General features: G+C 41.5%; 1 protein-coding gene across 5 annotated transcripts in view; it reads left to right on the forward strand.

Moving 5' to 3' along the window:
* LOC122788226 (solute carrier family 25 member 39-like) overlaps nucleotides 1–15,147 on the forward strand; it is a 389,064-nt gene that overhangs the window by 197,992 nt on the left and 175,925 nt on the right. For all 5 annotated transcript variants that reach the window (XM_044055249.1, XM_044055252.1, XM_044055251.1 and 2 more), the window contains one exon: nucleotides 4,322–4,434. In XM_044055249.1, coding sequence (XP_043911184.1) covers nucleotides 4,322–4,434 — 113 coding nt within the window. The remainder of the gene's footprint in view (nucleotides 1–4,321; nucleotides 4,435–15,147) is intronic.

A 15,147-nucleotide genomic window follows, 5' to 3' on the forward strand; every position in this document is an offset into this window, starting at 1 on the left:
AAAGGGTAAATATCCCGTTCCATACTGCATGGCGATCTCCATTCAAAACGTTCAAAGTTTCAAAACTTTGCTCTTCTGGTCTCTGCTGTTTGCAGTTCGAAGTTTTGAATTCAAGCTTCTGAAGAGGATCCATATATATATTTGTATACAGGAATCCAAAAAGCTGAACAGTGGAGTTCAAAAAGAAAGGCTCAGATTCATTTTAAATGCCTCCAGCCAATACATCACATCTGTGTATTTGAGATAGTTGTTGTATCTTTCGGCTTTTCCCGGTTAGGGGTTGCCACAGCGGAACTCCGGTCCGCTAATGATTGGCAGTAGATTTTTACGTACTGACTTGCCAGGCCTGACGCACAACCTTCAACGAAGGTACGCCCATTCACGCATGTCTCCACACAGAAGACACTTTAGCTGAGAATCAGACAGGACAATGTCTTGCTGTGAGGCAACAACGCTACCGCAGCTGTATTTGAGATAGTGAGAATGAAATAAATTTTTAGAATTTTATAACGTTTTATTTTTTATTTTTTTTATGAAGAAAAATTAGTATTCACTGGTGCTGCATTCATCTGTCCCATGGCACATTATGTACATATTTATATTTGTGTTATTTTTCACTTCTGTGGCTACTGACCACCAGAAGACTACTATAGCCACTGTTGCCATTTGTTACCTTAATGGGGGGGGGGGGGAGCAGCCATCGGAGTGTTCTTGAATATCGTCTAAATATCTTCTGTCTTCAACGTATGGCCACAAGATCTCTTGTGCTGAACATGTAGTGGGACAGTGGGAGGGCTTGTTAACTAGGTGTGCGAGAAATGCTACTTCCACCCCCCTCCCCCTGAAGGCAGATGCCACTGTCCATATGTGGTCTCTGATAAAGACTGTAAGATGAGTGCTCATCTCTTGTTCCACCCAGTAAATATATCTGAATAACTTCTGTCTAGGCTGACTCTTCTGCTAGAATTCTGTGTGAGCTGCATGGGCAACTTTTTTTTTTTTTGGGGGGGAGTAAATACTTTGTAGTACAGGTATATTCAGGATTTTTGGAATTGTACACCAGAATTCCATACTATTGCCCCTCACAATAAAGTAGCCAGAAATTCTGTATATTGGACATCTTTGCTCCTATCTGCCCAGATGCAGATGTCAGTTTTTTCTGTGGTATGTAGCCTAAGTACATAATTAAATGTACATGTATACTAAAATTACATCAGAAGCATTGAAATAGATAGCTAGTAACATAAAAACAGTCATTGTTCTGGGCCCATTTGCTTTGTTTGGAGTCTTGCTTGTACTATTTCATTTTCTTTTATGTTTGAAGCTTTCATATTTGATACTGTTGTAATGGGCAGAATCCGAAGCTTAAGGGCTTGCATGCACCCATGCTCTGCAGTTATTGGTACTTCACATATGTTCAAATAGTAGTCTAATATAAAGAGAAATTAGTCATTCAAGCTTGTATTTAATCTGTGACCAATATCCGGGCACCTTGAGACCTTGCCAAAAAGTAGTGTGATTTGGTATTCTTATATTTATTTATTTGTCTTTGTTTACTGGGAAAGTCTGACTGGGTAATACTTATTTTCAGTGGAGGTCCGGGTTGAAAAGCTCCATTTGTTTACATTGCATTGTACATAGCTCTAGTTAAACACAAAGTAGTTACATTTTTATTTACATTTATGCAAATACAGTAGTTACATTTATACATTCTAAGATTTTACAGATGTGCAAGTTACTAAAGAGAAAGCCCACGTGCAACTTAGTGGATTATATAGGCAGCAGTTATGTATAAAACGTGTTTTGTCATTTCATTGAAAGGTGGAGAGTATCGTACATTGAGCGCAAAGTCTTAACCTGGGGATAAGCGTGTGTAAGACGAAGATGTTGTTTAAAGGAGAACCCCACATTAGTACTAAACATGTTTTTTTCACTCCATCTCTGTTTTCTGAGCTATTTTAGCACCTCAAAAACCGTGAGCTATTTTAACACCTCAAAATCAGTCTGACTGCTTCTTGTGGATTTTTAATGTTTTCTGCAAAATGGCTGCCAATGGGGCTTGATATATCAACATGATCTTATTTTTCTACAAGGCGCTCTCTCTCTCTCTCTCTCTCTCTCTCTCTCTCATAATCCATTTGAAGTCTGCTTTATACGAGTCATGCTAGACATAAGGAAGTAGTGGTGTATTCCCATGCCGTTGATATATAATGGGACTAGTGTCAGTTACTGTCATCTTGTATACTGTCTGTAACAGGACTACTTCTTATATTTCTTGAATGGCCCTAATTTGTGTGTGTCTCAAGGCTTGTTTTACGGTATAATAGAGAGTTGTACAGCTACAGCCAAAAAGTAGTTAAACATTCAGGTCATCTTTAAATGTAAAATAGTATAATCGACTAACATTTAAAGTTAAAAGCTTACCATTTCAATGCTGTGGTGCTGCTTATGTAAATTTTGTCAAAAGTGGTGACAGCTGTCTTTGAACCGTTGACTGATCTACTTGATCTGTTTTGCTGTGAAAGTCATGGCTACACTGGAAGCAGCTGTGAATCGGTGCAAGTTCTTACTCCCTGCAATAAAGACAATGGAAAACGGCTTCACACCTCTTTGTCTGCTTTATAGATATTGCTGAACTCCTGACATCAGGACTCGTATAAGATGATTTAACAGTACCCGACTACAAATTTAACCATGTCTGTGGTATGTTATGCAGGTGTAGATAAATTCCTCGTGCAAATTGTGAGAAATTATGTTAAAAAAGTGGGTGGTCGTTCCCTTCCTTTGATTCCAAGGCAAGGAAATTAAAGTTTTATAAAATACAACAGTTTTCTATTACCTACACAGTACTGTAATCTTATTGTAGGGAGAAAATCAACCTAAGAGTTGAGATAAACTGTAGGAGAAGGTGGAGTTTTCCTTTAAGCTGTGGTTTAAAAATGTTTCTAACAGTGTACTTCTTTTCTGTTGGCAATCTTGTGTTTCCTCTCTGATGTACATTAATTCTACTCTGATTTTCAATATTTATTTTCTCTATCTAGGAGATTTATATTTTTTCTGCATACATTATATATATATATATATATATATATATATATATATATATATATAAATACACACACACACACACACACACACGTTGCTAGATGTCTTCCTAGCCAATTAAATATGTGGGAATGGTGAAGTGTTCATTGAAGAATGTAATTGCCTTGTCTAAGAAATGCAGACTTTGTAATCTAAATACGAATGATTTTTTTTTTAAGTCAGTTATACTGATGAGCCTTTAAAACCTGGTGGATTTCCAGGAACTCGTGATCTGCACTTGTTGTGTCTGTCTTTGTCCCTGTATACTAGCAATTATTTTTCTATAGCAGTCTTGGTCTGACTTTGTGGAGGAATGAGGTTTAAAAGAAGGCAGGATTTGAATGAGGTGTGTAATGGTTGACCGACAATGACTGGAGATATTATAAGTGATGTTTAATGTTTGTAGCTACAGGTCAGCCACGGTGGTGCAGCGGTTAGCATTGTCACCTCACGGCAAAAGGTTCTCCGGTTCAGTTCTCGGTTGGAGCTCCTGTGCAGAGTCTGCATGTCCTCCCTATAGTCAAGTGAGTTTTAAAGACATGTAGGTAGGTGAATTTTAAAGACATATAGGTAGGTGTGTGTGTATCTGTGTGTGCCCTCTGTGAAGGTCAGGCTCCTGGCTGGCATCTCTACATCATAAAACACCACTGCCAGTTTGCAGACCGGAGATCTGCTATGCCGTCCCCTAACTGAGAAAAGCTGAAAGACATTGCAATGTTTGTAGCTACAGTTCTGTTGGCATGGTTTGTAATGTGTAATGTTTGCAACTGACATTGTGTCTCTGTGGTTTATTTCCATTTATATAAATGTAAAATTGTCTGTCATGTATGATGATTTAATAAAGATGTTTCTTGTTTAAAAAAATCTTAATCTGACTATATGTTCAAGCTGCACTTCATCCCCAGAAACTAGAACTCATTTGTTGATTTATGTGTGTTGTGCAGTGTTTTGTCAAATGTGTGCATATGCTTGTTGGGATGGGGATCCCTCCTAATAAGATATCATCTTTTGCTGAGAAGTGTACTCTAAGTAGCTGGGGGAGTGAGCGTACAAATGCAAGTGAGCTGAATCAAAAGGCAGCACAGGCTGATCTGATATGGAAACGAGAAATATACCTGTTAACATATCTCTGCCTGCATGCCCAGAGAATATGCACACTTACCTGAAATAGAACCTTTTTTTTTCTTCCTCATTTTTATAAAGCACATGTGACTGTTTTGTTTGCTTCTGTTTCCAGGGAAATGTTTCCTGTACTGTAATGGACTGATGGACCACCTGTATGTGTGTCAGAATGGGGGAAGTACATGCACCGCCTGGTACAAAGCACCCACTCACTTCACAGGCACCTTGGTAAGGAGATTATGATCTGTTTCAAAGTTCACTGACTTGTATGCTTCTTGGAAGTATGTTGTCTACTGCAGTTCATATAGCCGGGGAAGGAGCAGTCCTTAGAAGTGAAATGGCTTACAATATCCAGCTGAAATCTGTAACTCTTAACTTTATTAGTCATATAGAAATTTAAAAACATAAACTACTGGCAGGTAAGATCCCAGAAAGTTTGCAGAAGTCGGGGGCAAGATCAGTACATCTGTCTCATGCACTGGACAGCACATTAAGGGGTCATGCTAGGGATTGTTGCAAGGTCATTGAAAGAGGGGCCTAGATGAGCACTGATCTGAAAGATGATTCTCCCTACCCAGGGTGGATTAGACTCCCTGAGCCTTTCTGACCTGGAGGGGAAGCCAGCAGACTACCTGGTCTTGGCAGGAGGAAGCTAACAGGGCTGCAAAACTGCAGGCAGTGTTTATGGATAAAGGTTTGCAGACCTCATTGTCCAACATTTATACACCATTCCTTCGGAAAAGTATTGGGACCTCTTGTATTGTTGCTTTATGATAGCTGGTCAACATACCCACTCCTACTGCTTCCACTGTGGAAATGAAATGCAGAAGACAAATGTTTGATAATTTTAACTGGCCTAGTGAGATGGTAAAAAGAACCCTTTCAGCAATAACCTAGGTCTTCAAAGAACTGTTTCAGCAATAACCTAGGTCTTCAAAGAACCGTTTCAGCAATAACCTAGGCCTTCAAAGAACCCTTTCAGCAATAACCTAGGCCTTTAAAGAACCCTTTCAACAATAACCTAGGCCTTCAAAGAACCGTTTCAGCAATAACCTAGGCCTTCAAAGAACCCTTTCAGCAATAAACCTAGGCCTTCCAAGGGCCACATTACAATAATGTTGAGGTAAATACTGCAAACATGTCATAAAATGTTATGTACAGTTGGACTTTTGACATTTTTTATCATGCAGGCGCACAAATGTCCAACTTACATAAACTTAGCATTTTGAGTTGTGTGTCTGTGCGATAAGAAATGTCAACATTGGTTGGAGTGTAGCGAAGAGAAATCTTTGCAGGAGTTACAGACAGTAGGCTATTTAAGCATAATATGTTCCTCTATGTTTTGTTGCACTGATAAGAAAGTAAATATTTTTTGTTACCTTTTTGACCGTATGCTTTCTCTTCTTCAGGCTTACCCGCAGTCATGTGTGGCAGTGCCAAGACATCCACACATTCATGTCTCTGGTCTACTTGCTGGGGAAAGTACTTTTCTGCTGGCCTAGGTAGGTCTAACCCCCCCCCCACCCCCAACACAGTGGGGCCCTGTGGAGCTCATACTGGTCTTCCTTGAGTTTGGGGCTACACCTGTTCTCCTTTGCAGTTTTGAATCATGTACTGACATATATAAAATATATATATTTTTTGTCACATGTATGTACTGCTAAGTATCTTCCTAGCCTGTCACACCTGTAAGAATTGACTCTTCCTGATGTGTATGTGTTCACACATAAGCTTCTTAAGGGCTTCCAAATCCATCCTGAGACTGCCAGTTTCATATCCCCTAGTCCTACATCTAGGAGTATACATGCAGGGCCTATACCTGTATGGAGAGCATTTGGCTGAGCAGAGCCATCATCTTCCTTCACTAGGATGGAAGTGCCAGGTGTTGCCACTCAATTCCATCCTCCTCTTCCCACCTCTTCCAGCAACCGACCCAGTGCATGAATTTGGATTGTCTCGGTCATTGTCTTGGAGTTACCCCTCTTTGCCTCACAGCCAGGGCATAAAGTAGAGTATTGAAATGTATGTGTAGTAACAGTTAATGAGTGTTTTTTTTTTTGTTAAGATGTTCATTATAGGCATTACTGATACTGTAACATCTCATTTAAATCAGAACTCTCTGCAGGTGGATTTCTGCCCATCCAGCCAGGCTTCCAGAATATTGGGCATCCCCTTTGTGGGCTGGTTCTGTCTCCCTGCTGGAGACACCACTAGAAAGGGAAAAGCAGATAAAGTTGTATTCATTTTTTTGTTGCCATCAGTGTATTCAGTAGTTGGTTCATCGGTCTCATCCGGTGACATCCAAAAGTAGCCATTTTTAGATTTTTGTTTTTACTTTCATTATATTGTAGTAATCTCTGCATTCATATCTGCTTATATTAATGTTAGCAATGTGTTCATTTTGAGATGGTATTTCTTAGGAGTTTTCCAAGGCTGATGATTACCTTCGAAATCAGAAAAGGGTTCCTGTTGTCAAAAGATCACAGCCAAAGGCTTCACTTTTATTGCTTTCCCTCTGTGTCTGGGAGGATCACTCTGTTTTAAAAAGAAAACCCTGAAAAATGGGGCACAGAATATCAAGGCCTTCCAGGAGCATTAAAAGCTATTTCCCTTAAGCCAAAAGACATCCATGTTTTGTCCTCTACAGTAAAGAACATTTTCCCAAGTGGAGTGCAAAAAACATAAGGTGAAGCAGTGCCATAAGGTGCAGAAGCCTAGAAAATCACTAAAGTTGCGAATAGGATGTGCAAAGCCAGTGATATCCTGTCAGTTCCACAAAGGCATGAGAGCTTCACCTTTGGGGAAGCTCCTTTTGGATAAGCCTCCAGGTCTGGCACCTGCTGCTTTACCATAGCCATCTGATAAATCCCTTTTGGAGGAGAACAGCAGGGTAATGCTTACAATCTCTCACCAGGACTCTCCTTTATTTTGTGCTGTGTTACAGTTGGATGTTGGGCATTGTATGTCTGATATTGGTCAGCACACAGCACACGGCACTGGCTTAAGAGGAAGGTCTTTGCCTTGATATTCCTTCTGCTTAATAAAGCAACCTTCAGATCCTCAATAGTCTGCTGCTACTTCTGAAATTAGAGAGTCTTCTGGGCCATTAGATGTAGAAGGCCTTGTTGCTTTGGGTCCTGTGTCTGTCTCTGGGGCATCAGTCCTCCATTAATTTATCCCAGCTTTCTTTGCTCTTTTGAATTTGTTGAGGCGCATGCAGTCACCTTAGTAAAGGGGGGGGGGTACCTTCTCACTACTGATGGCTATTGACCTCCACACCTCTAGTATCTCTGCTCTAGCCAAAAAAGAAAAATTAATTTGCTTGATCAAGCATCTAACTCTGATGCTGATGAAGAGCTGGCCTTCACCTCTAGAGTGTGGATATGACACTGAAGAAAAAGAATCTTTGTTGAAGGGGACCCTTCTGGAGGATGTCTCTTTTGGTTAGATCCTCAACCTGTCATAAGCAAGAAGTTTAAAATGGGTTCAGAGGAAATGTTGGGCTCCCACAAAATGTGCTTAGAGTTTCTGGACATTGATGAACTCAGACCTACTGCCATTCCGGACATCCTCCAGGTCTTTGGAGGCTGAATCCCTAAAGCATGATTCGTAATCCCAGTCTGATTTACAACCCCCTGCCCTGACAAACCTGACCATTTCTAGCAGGCAGATGAAATTGCCAGATATCTGTAAACCCAGTTGCAGATCCTATGGTGATTTTCTCTTTGTGTGTCGAGTGGCTCCAGACTGGCTCCCATCAACAAGACTCTCCATAATGACAAAAAATCAGATTATACACCTTCCCCCAAAGTGATTTAGTACTTTTATAACGTGGGTTGTTTATTTGTCAAGGACCCATTTCCCTACTGCTACTGAACTATTATCTGCCTAATCCTTCTGTCTGCTCTATATATTTTTAAGGCTGTATACCCACACACCCTACAATAGCAGATATGGATGAAGATTTATGGCTTCACTATTTTTATTTTAAGTAAAATGTATTATATCCACCTTCAGTCTCCTCTCCAGGACTTCTACTACTTATATTCATGACCCAAAAAAGTGCCACTTTAATGGTTGTGTATAACCAAGTAAGTAGTGTACTTAATTAGATGTCCTATGTCACTGTTGCAGTACTCTTGAAGGAAGAGATGTCCCTTCCCAGGCAGCCCATCACTCGACCAGTATGATAAAGCTTGAAAAGGATCTTGTTTGCACCATGCATCACATTTATGCTCCTCGTACAAAATGTAGTCATAAAAGGAACATATGTATGCAACTACCCAGAACTACTTTTGCTGCCAGTTCGAATGCCATTGTTCCCAGTTGGTTTGAATGTTTTGACCTTTTTCAACACCAGATAAGTGCCCTGTTTTTTTTTCTTCTTTTTTTTGTAAACTTTACTTCTTGGTCTTGTATTTTCTATTACTACTTAGTCTGCTTTCAAGGAATTGTCTTTTGCAGGCACAATTGCTAGGATGATGGAGTACTTTAAGTGGGATTTTTCTTAAGTGTCTGATATTCAGAGAAGATATTATGAGTTGCTTCAGGTGGATACTCCTACACCACCTCCTGTATTGGCTGGCTTGCTAGAAACTTTCATTGCTACTTCCAAGTCTCCTGATTCTCAGCCTCCTGCTCCTAAGAAACCTGATAGGTTCTGTAAGGTTCCTGAGGGTTGTCTGTTTGTATTTAAATATCCTTCTGTTAATCTTGCTGTGGTGTCAGTTTCTTCTGACAAACCTTCTAAACGTTTCCCCTCTTCCAAACTTTTGCCCTTCTGATAAGGATAGCAGGGCAATCGAGGGGGGTGGCAAGAAAGTTTACACTGTTACTTTGGCCTTTATGGCTATGAATTACAAGGGCTACATGACCAGGTATGCTCTGGCCTTGGTTGTTCAAGCTTTTCAGGTTCTCTGCTATCCCCGATTCTGATAGCAAATCTTCTGCCTTATCTTTTTTATGTTCTGCTTCTCAAATGGCTCGCCACTTTAAGTGTAGCTATGATGCTGCTGATGCCTCTTCTAGGGCCGCAGCTTTTGGGTCTGCCATGAGGCATTATTCTTGGTTTTGTCTGCAGTCTCTCTCTCTCTGAGGACATTAAGGCCAAGTTATTGGCTGCACCGTTGGGTAATACTCACCTCTTTGGGACTGCTGCTGCTTACTTGTTTAAGTTTGTTCAAGAGAAAGGCAAAGCCGTAAACACATTTTTGTCTCTCCTTTCCCTAAGTTCCAGAGGACTTATCCTTCTAGATCTGCTTTTGTTCTCAGCCAACCTTGCTAGGCCTCAGAGTACAGAATGGGTGGGAGGAGGGCCCTCTCTGCTAAGGCTTCTCAGATTTCTATGGACCAGAAGCCTCCCTTCTCTGATGAGCCTGCTTTTTTTTGATAATTCACCCGCTGCCTTTAGACCAAGTTCCTTTGTCCCTTCGGCTTTCCCTTTGTCTTCCAAATTGTCATCTCATCAGTTCAGACTCTTGGGGTTTTTTCCATCATACATCAGGGTTACTTCATGATTTGGAAGTCTTTCCTTCCTTTTTCTGGGATTCCTCAACCTCCTCTAGAGCAATTTCCTCATTTCCCAGATGTTCTGGGGTCCCTGTCGAACCAAGGGACTATATGACCTGTCCTCTCTTTGCAAGTCGGAATGGGTGTTTATTCCTGGATGTTCCTGGTTCCTCGAAAGGAGGGCACTTGGAGACCTGTTTTGAATCTGTCTCAGCTCAACTATTTTTTTGAGATCCCTTCTTTTAGGATGCTTACTCTTCAAACTCTTTCCTCTTTTATTACCCCAGACTTTTCTGGTGTCCTTAGATCTGAAAGATGCTCACCTTCATATCCCTATTCACCCTCTCTGCTGGAAGATTTTATGTTTCTCTGTGTCTTCCTCTCATTTTCAATTATTTGCTTTGCTCTTTGGTCTCTCTACTGCCCCAAGGGTGTTCACAACATGCCTAGCTCCTGTGATTGCCTTCTGCAGGTTCCAGGGCATTCAAAATTTTCATTATCTAGATGACATGTTGCTTCAGGCGCCTTCTTCTGGTTCATTGTTGCAGGATCTGCAGTTCATCAGGTCTCCTCTTCAAAGTCTGGGGTTTACTATTGACACCCAAAAGTCCGTTCTGGCTCCCTCTCAGGATCATGTGTATATGGGTTGCAGGATTTAGACGGTGCCAATGTTGGCCTCTCTCCTGCCTCCAAAGGTATTGTCATTGACGGTCTTCTTTCAGTCCATTCTTCCCCTGAAGGCCATGCCAGCTAGAGAGCGATTCACAGCCTCTTCCATTCTGATGCTTCTTCTCACCAGACTGCATGTGCATAAGCTACAGTGGTACCTCAAGTCAGTTTGGCTGCAACATTACCACCGTCTGACTTTGTGTACTTCTCTTTCCCTGTGTCAAGAAGGAATTTGAGTGGTGGATTTGACAGTTTGCTCAAAACCCAGGCCAGCCCTTTCAGCCTCCAGTTCCTTCTCAAGAGCTGTTCAACTGATGCTTTAGACTTGGACATAGGGTGTGGGGCAACTCTTGGTCACCTGAAAGCTCAGGGTCTCTGTCCTCCCCATCAGAAATCACACCATATCAACATCAGAGATGAGGGCTCTGATTCTGGCCCTTCAGGCTTTTCACCCCATGTTCTTTCTGGGCCCCTTTAAAGGTGTACACAGACAACCCTACAGTGATGTGGTATGTCAACAAGCAGAGGGGCATGAAATCTTACCTCCTCTGCAGGATGGTGCTTCAGGCTTTGGGAGGTAGCTCTCAGTTATCAGTTAACTCTTCAGGCGGTATGCATTCCTTCAGAGCACAATCTTGTGGCAGACTTGCTGAGCAGGTCCAAAACACAGGCTCATGAATGGATGATTCACCAAGACATGTTTCGGGACATTGTCCATCGGTGGGGTATTCCTGTGGTAGACCTTTTTGCCTCCCATCTGAACAAGCAGCTTCCTTTCTTCTGTTCCAGAGTGCCATGCCATTTGGTCTGCCCTATTCTTACCATGGAAGGGGAATTACTTTATGCTTTCCTTTTCCTCTACTTCCAAGAGTCCTGCAAAAAGATTCAACTGGACTCCCCAAAAATCTTGGTTTTGGCTGAGACAACACTGGTTCCCCTTGTTAATGCATCTGGCCAGGGGCAATCATAACAAGTTGGATCTCCTCACACAGGACAAGGAGTCTCTCCTAAATCCCCAGTTGTCCACTCTGTAACTGACACTGTGGGTGATAGTGTTTTGATCCCCTTTCTGGCACCTCTTTTCTGAGGATGTGCTCAAGGTTTTACAGGAGGCAAAGTAACCCTCAACCAGAAAATCTTGTATGTCCAAATGGAAGAGATTTTTGGTCTGGTGCTATGCTCATAACCAGGACCCTTTTTCAGTGGGGGTGCCTCTGGTCCTCTCTGTGCAAGTTGCTCCAGTCTGGCATGGCCTATTCTTATGTAAAGGCTCATTTTGTCAGCCATTTCTGCTTGTCTGCCTTTGACTCCTCATTTGACTTCTCGTTTTGAGGTCAAACAATTTCTTAAAGGTGTTCCCCATATTAGGCCTCCAAGAAAATCTATTCCTCCTCCTCCTTGGGATCTTAATTTTGTTTTGGAAATGTATTTGTGCTCCTTTTGAGCCTGAAGTTTCTGCTTCTTTGTAATGTTGTACCTGGAAAACTGTTTTGTTCCGAGTTCCAGGCCCTTATGACAATTCCTCCTTTTTTGATTTTTCACAGGGACAAGGTGTCCCTTTGTACTACTCCTTTTAGGCCCAAGGTGGTCAATGAGCTGTCCTTAAATCAGTATGTACAACTCCCTTCTTTTTTTTCCCTTTTCCTCAGTCTGCTACTGAGAGTCCTGCATACTTTTAATGTGTACAGACAGCTCTGGTACTATTTGATTAAAACTAGGACTATTTGTAAGTCTGATCAGCTTTTTGTTTTCTTTCATCCCCAAGTCTTTGGGCTTGGCTATTTCTAAGCAAACCATCTCCTGGATATCTAAGGCAAATTATTTTTGTTATTTTATGGCAAGTCTGTCTGCTTCTGTTAGCTCATTCTACTAGGACTGTTTCCTCTTCTAGTGCCTTCTTCAAGGGGTTGGAAACCAATTTCATCTTTGAAGCTGCTACTTGGTCTTCAGTGCATACCTTTACTAAGTATTGTAAGTTGGATATGGTTTCTAGGGCCAGAGCAGGTTTTGCTGAAACCATTTTATGTAGGTTTGTTGAGGGTTGTTCTCAGCCTTCCACCTCCAATTCTATTTGTTTTTATCTTTTTTCTCTCCCTTTCTTCAAGAGTTACTGCATCAGTGATATAGGACGACATAGTACAGTTGTGTAAAATCTTACAATAACAGTAGATGTCCTTTTTCACTACTGCAGTATTTGCTCTATTCCTCCAACCCCCTCTTCTTTATTCTGCATTTTCCTCCTGGATGTGCATGGAATCCTTTGTCCTCTGACATTGTTGTCTTCTGGGGCAATTCAGTTTGTGGTAGTTGCATCTGTTTGTCCCTTTTATGCCCTACATTCTGTACAAGAAGCATAAATGTGATGTACAGAGCAAACAAGATCCTTTTCAAGCTTTATCATACTGGCTGAGTGACGTGCTGCCCAGGCCATGACATCCCCTCCTTCAAGAATACTGCAACAGTGAAGAGAAGGACATCTGTCATGGTAAGATTTTACACAACTGTACTTTTTTGAGAGAAAAAAAGAAGTTTGGTTTATCTAACAAGTTCAAACTACCAGACTCTTCAACTTTTCTTAAGAGGCTGTATTCATTACCATTTTTCCACTAACTTTTCTGTCAGATTCCACTTGTCTGTCATGCTCCTGTTTGAATATTTGTATTGACCTTTGCAATTTCTGATAGTAGTTAATTCCACCTGCCTGATGTAATTTAGGAGAAGAAACCCAGTTTGACATCTTTTTTTTTAACTTTTGCTTTGGAAGCTTCAGTAAATTCCTTCTTGTATTAAAGTCTGAATTAATCTCCTGTCCTTGTAGTTGTACACCTTCATAAATTGTTTTTGCTTGCAATTTTTTTTAAATAGTATGTTTTTTTGTAGGTCATGCATGCCAGGCTAAATGTCCCACTGCTGCTGTCCCATGTACCATCATGTGTACCATTTCACTTGCTGTCCATCTTTGGCAGACCTGACATCTGGGGAGTCCTTTGATTGCGGGATGTCTGCCTTCCCAGATGAATGGAGCAGCCATGATCAATTGATTTTTTTTTTGTTAGCATGACGCACATCATATCAACTGTATGCCAGTCATACAAGGTAGAATGGACTAGTACCATTAATCAGTACAACATCAGCCTTTATTTTTTCATGTAACCTCCTAAGAATGCACATTCTGGTATGCGGAACCTCTGCTGCTGTTTTCTAGTGGAGTTTGTAGTTTTTCTGGTCACAGGGCCCCCCTTTTAAAAGGGACTGTGCTGCTCTGCAGTGCTCTACTCTTCCCTGTCAGAAGTGGATATGCTCTCTGTGTACACTCACTCAGGCATACACACACACACACACACACACACACACACTCACTCAGGCATTCACACACACACGCACTCAGGCATACACACACACACACACACACACACACACACACGCGCGCGCATACACACACACTCAGGCATACACACACACACACACACACACACACACACACTCTGGCATTCACACACACAGGCATACACACACACACACACTTAGGCATTCACAGACACACACACACACACACACACACACACACACACACACACACACACACACACACACACACACACTCTTAGGCATTCACACATCCAGTGCCAGCACACACTGCTTCTCCAGTTTCACTGTTCTTACCAGACTCTGGCAGCAGTCAGCCAACACAGACACACATACAATTACTTGCTCTAAGCAGTTATGTGCATTTTGTCACAGTACCCATTCAAGCACTGTCCCTGTACCCATAAGCACATAGACATACATACACTTGCAGAGATGCTCTCATACACACCTGGATCTGCAGTTTCAATACAAAGCTTCCCTGTTTTACCCTGTGCAGATTCTCCCATAGGAATGCATAGGTGCAATGCAGCTGTTAAGTGTGCTTACTTGCCTGTTCTGTGCAATGCTGTGCACATACCTTGCATTGTATGGACACCGATGAATTGCCATTCTGTGTAAGTTTTTTGTGCAGTGCATTACAACGGGATGTAAAAGGGCATAATTTATGTAGGCTGCCCCCAGAGTACTTCATTTGTATATGGCATCTTAGGTCCTCACTGCCCAGTAGCACAGCTGTGCTGTACTAGGCAGCATGATGACTCTGAACTTGGAACTCCTTGCCTAGTAAGCCAACTCACTTCCATGGCTCTGGGTGCTAGGAAACCTGTCTATGAATCCAACCACTGTCTCTCAACTTCTGACTTAGTGGTCAGAAGGTTGAAAGCAAATTACCTACTTCATCTGTATTGATGTTTGAGAAACAATATAAAGTAATACAATGCTTTTTGGAAATTTACAGAGAGATATATACTGCAGGAACCTACCAGATTTCCAGGCTGCAGGCAGAGTAAAAGTACAAAACCCACGCAAAGGTCCATGGTCTGAAAATGAAATTGTTGGCATAGCAGCCTAACCAAGATATTATGTTGTTCATTGGGAAAATGGGAATTGTAGAAAAGTGTGCAAGACAAATGCATCAAAACTGAATTTCCAGGAAGATGAGCCAGAATTTTTCTAATTAGTATTACTGCATGAAATGATACACTGTAAGAAGTATGAAACATAAAAGCTGCACGCCAAAGCTTCTCTGAACTTCTGTTATTTAGTAAGAACTGTCTCGAGGGATGATAATTTGTCCACTGTAAATGGCACTGTTAGTCTCCAAATGACGGAAGATCTCAAGATATCTAACAGGTATGTGGACAGTTAAGTTAACCATGGTTCTGGAGACAGGAA

The sequence above is a fragment of the Protopterus annectens genome, chromosome 13.part0 (assembly GCF_019279795.1).
Source record: "Protopterus annectens isolate FY-2018-M chromosome 13.part0, PAN1.0, whole genome shotgun sequence".
In the NCBI taxonomy this organism is placed as follows: Eukaryota; Metazoa; Chordata; order Ceratodontiformes; family Protopteridae; genus Protopterus; species Protopterus annectens.